At 44.9% G+C, this 11,876-nt stretch overlaps 2 protein-coding genes across 2 annotated transcripts; both read left to right on the top strand.

Moving 5' to 3' along the window:
• The first annotated feature begins 363 nt into the window (after window positions 1–363).
• Window positions 364–4,479, top strand: LOC120647167 (probable glucomannan 4-beta-mannosyltransferase 4). Its single transcript, XM_039923834.1, has 9 exons — window positions 364–930; window positions 1,611–1,709; window positions 2,528–2,780; window positions 2,987–3,097; window positions 3,162–3,298; window positions 3,398–3,511; window positions 3,594–3,793; window positions 3,884–4,081; window positions 4,191–4,479. Exons 1-9 carry the CDS (start codon window positions 592–594, stop codon window positions 4,357–4,359), a joined length of 1,620 nt encoding a protein of 539 aa, XP_039779768.1. The 5' UTR covers window positions 364–591; the 3' UTR covers window positions 4,360–4,479.
• Window positions 4,480–8,639: 4,160 nt separating this feature from the next.
• LOC120647170 (cyclic dof factor 1-like) lies at window positions 8,640–11,354 on the top strand. The gene is made up of 2 exons (XM_039923842.1): window positions 8,640–8,988; window positions 9,884–11,354. Exons 1-2 carry the CDS (start codon window positions 8,872–8,874, stop codon window positions 11,066–11,068), a joined length of 1,302 nt encoding a protein of 433 aa, XP_039779776.1. The 5' UTR covers window positions 8,640–8,871; the 3' UTR covers window positions 11,069–11,354.
• The last annotated feature ends 522 nt before the right edge of the window (window positions 11,355–11,876 follow it).

The raw sequence follows: 11,876 nt of genomic DNA, 5'->3' as shown, positions 1-11,876 counted from the left end.
CGGTCAAAATATCTTCTAAATTTTAACCAAACAAAGCCCCGGTATGCCTGCTTTTTGTTTATTTCAATCTATTCTCTCACATAATACTATAAAAGTAGATGAAATTAGCTAAAATCGGACGGTTTTTTTACCGACCCAGCAGAGAGATCCATGCAGGTGAAATAGCTCGTCGCGACACACGCAGACTCCGTGCAGGTGGATCCATCGATGTGCTCGGTGCTCCGTTCCACAGCTTGGCACGCGCTAGTTACCGTTTACCAACGTGCTCAATTGTTTAATTCTTTTTTTTGAAAAACGTCAATGGTTCAACTCTCTCGCCTGATGCGTAATCTGCAGGTCAAACCACGGGCCGAGCGGTCTAATCGCAAAATCCCCGCGTATGAGAATGCTAGTGTCGCAGAGCGTCGTGCTCGCGCATCCGGTTTAGCGCGGCGCAGGCTCATCGAGGGAGCCTACCTGGCAAGGGGCAAAGCCTTCCCCGCTTCAAATCGAAACGGAGTCGAAGACCTCTCGGAGCCAGCTGCTGCAAGCTCCGCTCCGCCACCATTTCCGGTTCCGACCTCTCGGAGCCCGGAGCCGGGGGGCCGCGGCATGGAGGGGCTGTGGGGGCGGGCGCTCGCCGCTGCGTCGGGGGACCGGGTCTCGGCGGCGTGGGCGGCGGTGCGGGCGCGCGCGGTGGCGCCGGCGCTGGAGGCCGCGGTGTGGGTGTGCCTGGCCATGTCGGTGATGCTCGTGCTCGAGGTGTACTACATGAGCGTCGTCAGCTTCGTCGCCGTCAAGCTGCTGCGGCGCGTCCCCGAGCGGCGGTACAAGTGGGAGCCCATGCCCGTCGGGGGTACCGGAGGCGGCAAGGACGAGGAGGCAGCGGTGCCCGGCGGAGAGGCGTTCCCGCTGGTGCTCGTGCAGATCCCCATGTACAATGAGAGGGAGGTGAGGCCCTTCGAGCTCGCTTTCTCCAACGTTGCTGCTGGTTCTCGTTATGGCGACCTGTTTTCTAATTCAAACATCGGAATCACCGGCTTGCATTATGAGGTTTCACTTTCAAATGCGACACTAAGCAGCGCAATGCTTCGATTCTAACCCTTAATTTTCTTACTATTGCTGGTAAATGGTACGTAGTATAGGTTCAATTGCTTTTACCAGTACAGTTCTCCGAGTAAGCTGCTTTGTGTGTTTGTTTTTCTACTGGTGGGGAGAACTGGGGAGTGGGTCTCTGATGACTCATTCATAGCACGCAAAATTTGTAGGTTAGTAGGAGACTTGGGGTTCTGTTAGATGTAGAATTCAATCAACAATATGCTTGCTGCTAGTTGGTACAGGATGTGGGGGCCACATCGCTAGCGTCACAAAATGCAGAGCAGTTTGTCTGAATTGTTTGCTTTTCAGCAGTGCCCCACTTAAAGCCCGGGCAATATCTTAAGCTGCAGCTGAAGATCAACATTTGACAGGTCACCCAATCTGTCTATTTTTTTAATCGCCCAATCTGTCGAATTGGTGGAATCCAAAACGTTAAGTAGCTATGTTTCATGCCAAATTTTGTACTCAGGTGGTGTGCTTGGTCATTTACAACATGTGACAATGAACGTGGTGTGTATTCCATTCTTTTGCAGGTCTACAAGATCTCTATTGGAGCAGCATGTGCCCTCACATGGCCACCGGACCGTATTATAATCCAAGTCTTGGATGATTCCACTGATCCGTTCATTAAGGTAACCCATACTTCTGCAAGATATGCTGTTTATTTTGTATCTTTGCATGACCATATGGAGAGTTTTTGGATCAAGATGTAGTTCTTCCATTTATGTGATGCCCATGTCAAACAGGTAGTACCTAGCAAGCAGCTCTCATGATAAACTAACACCGAATCAGCTTCAGAAGAACATGAGATTAAAAAATGTGCTCAGCGCTGCTTAATCATATGGTTTTGTTTTGTTGCACGCTATGAAACCAAATTACGATTGTTCATCTTTTTCTCGAACACGTGTGATTGTTCATCTAATTCTGCATGAAACCATTTCCCCTGCCCCTGGCATTGAAGAAATGCTGATCAGTTAAAATTGATCCATCTCTATCAGTTTTTGATTGAGCTAACAAATTTTGTACGGCCAGCTGGAGAGTACAGCTTGGACTGCTGGGTGGTAGCCTGGTAGCAAAGTGGCTTGAATTGCAAGAGTGTGCGTGCCATTGTGTCATGCTATCAGAAAGTGTAAAATTTTCTAGTATGACTTTTAATAGTAAAGGCGGCTATCTGAAAAGCCAATCATTTTTTATGGAGAAACTTCACGTAGTTCAGTTCAACCGCAAGACATTGCTATTCCAATCAAGTAGGGATTGATTGACGGGCATGATCAAACAATTAGTAGATGCAGATCAAAATCAATTTACAAGATGACTATACCAAATAATTTCCTGTTCACAAGAAACTCCAGAAAGCTCCATTTTTCATTCTTTAGCTTATTTTAAGCTCCGTTTGTTTGTGCTGGATTGACCGCTTTATTTGTTTTTATCATTTTTTTATCAAGTGCAGGAACTTGTGGAACTTGAATGCAAGGATTGGGCCAGCAAGAGAATCAATATAAAATATGAAATTCGAGAGAGTAGGAAAGGATACAAAGCAGGAGCCCTGATGAAGGGCATGGAACACAGCTATGCCCAGGAGTGCGATTTTGTTGCCATATTTGACGCAGATTTCCAACCTGAACCTGACTTCCTTTTAAGAACTGTACCGTTTCTCTTGCATAACCCAAAGATTGCTCTGGTACAAACACGTTGGGAGTTTGGTAAGCATACTTTTCATTTACCTTCTATAATGTGAGACAACATATAGTATAGTTTTTAGTTATTGAACATTGAGGTAGTTGGATTAGTGCTGATATTTGGACGCAATTTCCTCTGCCTACCGGCAATGTGGTAATATGAAGTGAGAGTGTTGTTCATTCTGATTTCAGGATGTTCCTGATGTGGCCTTTGCCGGGAAATTTTGCAGTGAACTATGATGTTTGCCTAATGACAAGGATCCAAAAGATGTCGCTAGATTATCATTTCAAGGTGGAGCAGGAGTCAGGCTCATCTATGCATGCCTTCTTTGGTTTCAACGGTAAGAGCCTCTGTCAGAAGCAATCATGTGAGTTTCCAAATGTATCTGACTGAAACTTTTGCAGGAACTGCTGGTGTGTGGCGGGTATCAGCTATTAGTGAAGCAGGAGGGTGGAAGGATCGCACCACTGTGGAAGACATGGACTTGGCTGTACGAGTGAGTCTCAAGGGATGGCAATTCTTGTATGTCGGTGATATAAGGGTATGTCTTTTGTGCAATTTTCCAATGGATGATTCTTCGATATGCATATTTGCATATGCATATACATTTTATCTGTTGCAGTAACAATTTTTAGTATAGGTTAAGAGTGAACTCCCCAGTACCTTAAAGGCCTACCGTCATCAACAGCATAGGTGGACTTGTGGTGCTACCAACCTCTTCAGAAAAATGGCACCGGACATTGTTAGAAGCAAGGCAAGCATACTTTAATTGATTTGACTGATGAAAAGTTAGGGCATTGTAATACGGTATGCAATTTACTGTCTCTGTGGTGCAGGGAGTTTCTGTATGGAAGAAATTCCATCTTCTGTACAGCTTCTTCTTTGTGCGCAGGGTCGTCGCTCCCATCCTAACATTCCTGTTCTACTGCATTGTGATTCCATTGTCCGTCATGGTCCCTGAAGTCAGTATCCCTGTCTGGGGAATGTTCTACATTCCCACTGCCATCACCATCATGAACGCCATCAGGAATCCTTGGTAAAGTGCCCCATCTTTCTCCAGACTCGGGAGTGGCTTTCCCTATCTGCTCGTTAATCTCGCATATTTACTGATCTCATGTTATGCCAGGTCTATCCATATGGTGCCGATATGGATTCTGTTCGAGAACGTCATGTCCCTGCACCGGATGCGTGCCGCCCTGACTGGGCTGCTGGAGACCATGTACGTTGACGAGTGGGTGGTCACCGAGAAGTTGGGCGATCATGTGAGGGAGAAGCTCGAGGTCCCTCTCCTTACACCGGTGAAGCCAACTGAGTGCGTCGAGAGGTAGCAATCCAATCACTTCAACACATAACACAGGTGTCCTTTGTGTACCGTTAGAACAGTGGAAAAACGTGTGCCTGACACTGCTTTGCTGATCTGACCTCTGCTGCAGGATTTACGTTCCTGAGGTCCTGGTTGCGTTCTTCCTCCTGGTGTGCGCCTCTTACGATTTTGTGCTCGGAGCCGGGCGCTACTACCTGTACATCTTCCTCCAGGCCTTCGCTTTCCTCTTGCTGGGATTTGGCTTCGTCGGCACAGCTGGACCCTATTCTTGTCCATAGTAGACCATTGCATAGCAGCAGCTGCATTCTTCCCCAATTGGCCTCACTGTAACTAGAAAAGTCAATTCTTTTTTCTGTAAACGGAACTCGAATGAAGTGAATACCAGCATTTTTTCTGCATTTCTTTACAGCCGCTGAAGGATGGGCCTGGAGTGGACCAACCAGCCCATGAGAGCTTGTCTGAATCCGTCGTCGCTGCGCTGCGACGATGGACAGCAGCGGCGGGGCCGCCGCCGTCGCTTTCATCGGCCACAGGACGGCACAAATAATGTAAGACCCATGACTCATTCACACGAACCCTTTTTGTCCCCCGCGAGCAAGGAGAAGCAAACAAAAAGGCCGGAAGGCCGAACAAGAAACGCTCGATCCCTCACGGAAAAGGGCAGCCAAGAAGCACACAAACCTCTCGCTTTCAGGCCGCGAAAAAAATCTGGCTCGTTTCCTTGGTCGACATGTTCCTGGATTTATAAATCCCGGCACCACCTCGCTTTGTTAGTTGATTGAGGTCGCAGCTGCCCTTGTTCTGATCGACACCTGTTCTCGTCACGACTCCCATTTCTCCGCGCTGGATTTGATCTTTGTACAGATGCCCGCGATCCGAGTGCCGTCTCGTCGCTTTCCGTGGCCGTTCTTTTCCGACGTTGATCAAATGCAGTCGCTGAAGCGACTGCAATTTAAGAACTGCATGTGATCTGAGCCATCCATTTGCTTAAGAACTGTTTAAGTTGGAGTCGAAGTAGCGACTGCACAGGAACTCGGTCCGCACGAGGCGCAGGGAAATTGGAGAAAAAAGGGCCGACCAACAGGGCGTCGATGTGACAATCTGCGTCACTGACAGGTGGGTCCATACCGGAACAATACTGTTCCTTCTGTGCACGTACCAAGATATGATGCGTCTGGGTGTCCTCTGATTCGTTACACGTGTACGTGCTTATGGGGAAAACTTTTCGGGTCAGGATAATCTTTTGTATTAGGACAAGTCTCATCGATCAGCCATGTGTAAGATATCTTGGACGTTTTGGTTTATGCAAAAAAATCACGGGCCAGGACCCAACCAAAAGGTCCGTCGTCAACGTTTGACACGTAGAAACAAAAGGTACTTGCGATAGCCGACCAAAGTTGGTGCTTACTTGTATATATTTGCGTAAATAAAATAATTGCCAAGAAAGACACGAGATAATAGTATAAAATGTATGCGTGTCTGACCTTGAAGCCATCAAAATCATCTCACTCTGAAAAGGCCCGAGCAGAACACCGCAAATTTAATTCTATATAAAAGCGTACTGGCTTACCTCGACAGTACCATATGCAAAATGGAATGACGGAGAAAGAAGGATACACACAACTGACACAAGTCTGAAGCTTCCATTGTTTCAAGTTTTCCTTAGTTGAGGGTAAATTCTCAGAACCCACCTGTAACTTTGTCAATTTACTATTCCTTCCATTCCAAATTATAGATAATTTTGGTACTATAGAAATTAAATTAAATCAGTACTTGGTCCCACTATTTTTGGTATTTGGTCCCACATTCTGGAAGTACCAGGTACTTTACTCTAGATACTTCTAGGTACTTCCTACTTTCATTATAGTAGGATTTTATCAGATGGACGACTTCTATTTTATTCAATCATTGTAAAATTTCTCTATTTATATAGATATAGTATATATCTAGAAGCAAAGTAAAAAAACTATACCCCTAGAAATGCTAAAATGGTCTAAAATTTGGAACGGATAAGGTATTACAATAAATTTAGCCTAACGCCTATAATATTTCTTTAATGTCAAATAACCATAATTTCGCATGATAGTATGTGTTGAGTCTGCCTTTGAGGATGCTAAGCGTTTTGTTCAAGGTTAAGGCATAATAAGAACAAAAGAAACAAAAGTGTCTAGATATTGTAGGGTGCCTCCTTTTGGAAAAGAATTGAGAAACCATGTATCAGTTGTATAATCGGCAAAGACTTTATATAACCGGAGGGGGGTACCAATTAAACTACAAAGCACCCACTTCAAGGAAAGATTCAGAAAAATAAATAATCTCGGTAGTTCGTGGAGATAGTGGCAATGCCACTACGTCCATTATGAACTCTTCTTTCTAAACGGGCAAATATTAAACTTATGTAGCATTTTTTTTTGCACAAATAACAAATGGGAATGAATCCATAAACTAAATAAATATTGAAAAAATATAAAGATTGCCACAAGAGTCTTCCTCATGGACATGTAGGTTTATCATGAAATTATAAATTTAACACAATTAACCTACATGACTGACTCCTGTTAATCCCCACTACAATTAATGCTTCCTGATGAAAACGCTTGGAATTTGCAAGGATAGGTCCGGCTATAATAACACAAGAAGTTGCCAGGTATCATGAGAAAGCATAAGCCTTTTCTCAACAGCCCAACCATCTTTAACTTTTAAGTTGATGGAACTCTGTAGCTACGCTCAGTTTCAGTTCATAGGTTGGTACAGAATGGACGGCTGAGAATCACAATCGCTCATAAAGGACACACATTAGCCTACAGTTCCTGTGATATATGCCTGAAAACGGATGTACCCTAGCCAAAGTAGCCACGAAAAGTTTGCCACATGAACAGGGGACATGAGAAGACGTATATGTATATCGGAACAGAAACTACAGCAATAATAATACGGTATCTAATACCGGCATGCTTGGTTAAATGATGTAGTGCCAGCTAAGTTGAGGTCTACTAGTGAGTAGTGACAGGCAACGCTCCCAATAATAATGCACTTGCATGCTCTCAAAATAATAATAATCATAATAATAATAATAATAATAATAATAATGCACATGCATCTCTACAAAGAAAAAAAGGAAAGCAAAACATATCGATTAATTAATTATGGGTTCAAGTCCCATACTCCCATGATAATGCGTTAAGTTGGTGTTTTGTCATGGACTTAAACCTGAATCACAGTGCTGACCTTACAATCAAATGAATAATCGCTTTCAGATCGATGCAGTCTTTTGCTTCAAACAAGGGACATCTGACACATGATTAGTAGAGAAGCGGGTGTGTTATCGAAGAGGTTTTGGATAGATTGGCAATTAAGGAACAGAAAGGCAGGTGTAAATATTGCCAACAACAACAGCATCACAATCACATTGTCCTTCCCACATAAATGACGAAAGCCACGTACCGATGAACTGTTTTTGGAGGGACACAAAGAAAAACTCAAAACAAAAAAATATAATATGGGAAAGGTGAAAAGAATCAAATGGGAAAAAGATGATGCAAGTGGAGACTAAAACATATCACGACATTGTCACTCTTGTCTTTTCTTTTGCCAGCCTGAATATAAATGGAACATCGCCTTCAGAAGCCAAGTGGCACATGATGAAAGATGTATGAGCTTTACCAAATGCCATGAGTTCGAGCTGTTCTTTTAGAGCCCGACACTTTCCTATGCGGTAGCATAGGTGAAAACCATGCTACTTTTTGTGTAAAAGCAAAATGAATCACGCTAACTCTGTGAGCACAAACAAATTCCTCATGACCAACTTCATTACAAATTTGCAGCACAACCTACATGCACCCAAGCAAGTCTCTTCCCCTTCTAGGGTTAGAGGGCTTAAATGTAAACTCATAGGCTTGTACATATACTTTTAACTGAAATTCAAATAGGAGCGTGAATAAGCGTCGCCATCGACCGTCTTTGAATTGATTGCTAGTTTTATCAAATTCGAATCTGTTTCAAGGAGAAGTTGAGTGCTAAACTATAGCAAATTTTTAGTCCTAGGCTCCTAGCAAAAGTTTAGCCCACCCTATTTATTAGCACTCCCACTTAGAGAAGCTAGTGCTAAAGTTTAGCACTTTCATCCATTAGCACCTCATTAACACTTAGATCCAAACAAGGATGGTTTTGAAGCGAAAGACACCATCCAAACCCCTAATTTAAAAACGCCATCTGTTCAATGGCTTGTTCAAGACACCTGACACCCCTAATTTTTTACAACATAAAACTACATAAGTTCCAAATGAATTTGAGCCTGGCCTTTTCACGTTCCATGCAAAGCACTCAGCCCGGGTGGAGGTGAAAGCTAGAAGGAAAGAAGAAGAACACGTCAGCAGCGAAGGATTTGATTGCCAAGTCAGGTTGGCTGAGAGGGACCTAGGGGCAAAAGCGAGATAGTGCCGGAGAATCAAAAAACCGCACCCCCGAGGCCACAAATCAAGCTTGTGGCTCTCGACCGCCGCCCGCTCGCCTACGTGGCCCCCACCCCCCACCCCGTGCTCCTTAAAAACTATCCATCCCCATTCCCGTCGGGCCCGAGCTCTGCAGGTCGATCCATCGATCCGGAGACTGACAAAATCTCGTTCCCGCAGAGCGATCGCGCTCCTGCCGCGGCTGCTTGCTTCCCCCTTCCTTGCAGCTACGATGCGGTAGAATAATATATACTGCTGCAAGAAAATTTCCAAGAACGCAGGCAGAGAAACGGAGTTCCCAGGTAATTCGTGAGAGTGGTGGAGTGGGAGGGCGCTGAGATGGCGGGGTGCAGAGTCGGAGGAGGAGGCGGCGATTGCTTGATTAAGCTGTTCGGGAAGACCATCCCGGTGCCGGAGGTCGCCGCCGCCACCGCCGCCGTGGGCGAGGCTGATAAGGTTGGTTTCTCCGTACATCCTGAATCCTGATGTTCTGTGTTTCATAAGGGCGAGGAACATGGAATCGGAGGGAGAAGTAGTATGTGCTTGGACACAGTGATCTGGGCGGGAAATCAGAATTGGGTGTTGAATTTTGGCTGGGAATTGGTGAGTTCGTTATTTTTCCCCATGTTTTGATCATGGCAACTCATGTACAGTTGCTCCATCAAGATTACCAAGATTATAGGGTGACGAAGTCTATGTTCTTTCTGTTCATTCCTTTGGGTTGGTAGGTAGCTGTGCAAGCAGGCATGTTTGCCACTTTTGGCTTCCATTAGCAAGCAAATTTGCCTTCTTTCTGTACCATCCAATTCGAGAATAGCAACAGCGTTCTTTGCTGTTTTCGTTGAAGTTATGAGCATGGTTTTGTGACTTTTGTCACCAGAGGAAACTTCTAGTAGCAGTTTATTCAAAGGTGGTGCAGGATTTGGCTGTATAAAAAATTGAACCACTAATCCTATTGCTATGTTGCCTCTTCTGATTGGCCCCTTTTTCCCTTGCTTCCAAAAGATTTTGCTGAAAGGCTGAAAGCATCTCATATCTTTTTCTTAAACTGGGCTCCAGAAGCTGCTGCATCAACCACTACTGATTGCAACACCCTTAATTTGTTTCTTAAGCTTGGGTCCAGAACATTTGTCTATTGTGCTCTAGTACTAGAAGTTCATACTACATCAATAGCTGTTTCGTTAGCTATCAGGATTAGGGGAAAAAGAACTTTGTTAGTTACTGATCCAGCCGGCTCAATTATCCATGGGTCGAAACTTCTAATTTTTAACAATTAAACTGAAAATTTGAACACTCTTTACAAGAACTGCAGTAATTCTAGAACTCAGCTGGACTATCTGCATGGTTTCAGGACATCCAACAAAGCGGCAGCAGCACGTCTGAACCGAAAGGACAAGAGAACACCCTTCAGGACTCTACGGGCTCGCCTCTGCAGCAGGAGGTTGCAGACACTGAAGATTCATCAGCTGCCAAGAACTCGTCAGGAGACCAGCAGCAGAGCGAGACGGCCAACCAGAAGGAGAAGCTGAAGAAGCCTGACAAGATCCTGCCGTGCCCCCGGTGCAACAGCATGGACACCAAGTTCTGCTACTACAACAACTACAACATCAACCAGCCACGCCACTTCTGCAAGAACTGCCAGAGGTACTGGACGGCCGGCGGTGCCATGCGCAACGTGCCTGTGGGTGCAGGACGGCGCAAGAGCAAGAGTGCGTCGGCTGCTTCCCACTTCCTTCAGAGGGTCAGGGCCGCGCTGCCCATCGATCCTCTCTGCACGGCAGCCAAGACTAATGGCACAGTGCTCAGCTTTGGCTCCGACATGCCCTCCTTAGACCTCTCAGAACAGATGAAGCACCTAAAGGAGAAACTTGTCCCAATAACGCGGATCAAGAGCAGCGATGACCGATCAGTTGGTTCTTGCACTGAAGGATCTGCAAAGGGAGAAGACTCGAACCAAATGAACCAAAAGGAGAAAGTTACAGCAGATAAATCTGAAAATGTTGTTCAGCATCCATGCATGAACGGGGTAACCATGTGGCCATTTAGCTGTGCACCACCACCTGCCTGTTACACATCAGGCATCGCAATTCCGTTCTACCCAGCAGCTGCTGCCTACTGGGGCTGCATGGTTCCAGGAGCCTGGAATGCCCCGTGGCCACCTCACTCCCAGTCTGAGTCTGCTTCATCACTTAGCACTGCTTCTCCAGCATCCACAAAGTCCAATTGCCTCACGCCAGGAAAGCGCTCTAGAGACTCTGATGAGGAAGGAGACACCAAAGGAAATGGCAAGGTCTGGGTGCCGAAGACGATCCGGATCGATGATGCAGACGAGGTGGCTAGGAGTTCCATCTTGTCACTAATTGGGATCAATGGCGATAAGGTGGGGAAAGATGGCAGAGGGTGCAAGCTTGCAAGAGTTTTTGAGCAGAAGGAAGAGGCAAAGACGGCAACTCACACAGTCATCAACAGCTTGCCATTCTTGCAAGGGAATCCAGCTGCACTCTCACGTTCACTGACCTTCCAGGAGGGATCTTGAGTATCACCTTTGCCTCAAAGATATAAAGACCTTATCATGGTACAGCTGAGATTTTGTACATTAGAGGATTGTAAACTAGGTATGGACAGTGGAGTGTATGACATAGCTCATAGCTGCAAGCGGACCTTGTAACTACAATAGATATTTGTAGATAGCTATATGGGTTGGGGGCGGATAAGGAGAGCAAGTTCCCTTATTTGTGGATAAATAATATAATAATTCTGGTTACAAAATTGTCCTTAAGCTATAGCATCAAAACAATTGGCTGTTGGCTCATTTCAGTGAACAGAACTGGTCAACTGCATCCTTGGAAATTTGATACTTTTGAGCATATATCCAGTCATTTTCATTTTTTAAATTTCTTTTTGCATAGGAATTGGCAGGTGCTGAGGAAACGGTATCTGAGTCCTTTTCTTCTTTCCTAGAAAATTGCATATAGGCCCTGAACTCGCGCAGTTGTCTCACCCAAGGTTCACCAAACCGTCGGTAACCGGTCCGGTTTGACCGGTTACCGGTCAAACCGGACCGGACCGGTTCCGTTTTTGGTCCGGTATGAAACCGGTCCAAATTCAAAATTTAAATTTAAATTAAAAAAAATGAAAAAATCCCCAAAAAATCCTAAAAATACTTCAAGATGCGACGAATCTAATGGTGTCAAATTTTCTTAAAAAATCGTTCATTTAGTATAGTTTGCGGAGATTTGAAGTTAAACAAAAAAAACGTGCATACAAAAGTATACAAATATAATATAAAAGTAGTACAAAAGAGGATTGAAGGGTTCATTTAGACTAAAATATATCATACAAAC

Source organism: Panicum virgatum, chromosome 9K (genome assembly GCF_016808335.1).
Source record: "Panicum virgatum strain AP13 chromosome 9K, P.virgatum_v5, whole genome shotgun sequence".
NCBI lineage: Eukaryota > Viridiplantae > Streptophyta > Magnoliopsida > Poales > Poaceae > Panicum > Panicum virgatum.
This window is presented reverse-complemented; position numbering and strand designations above follow the sequence as displayed.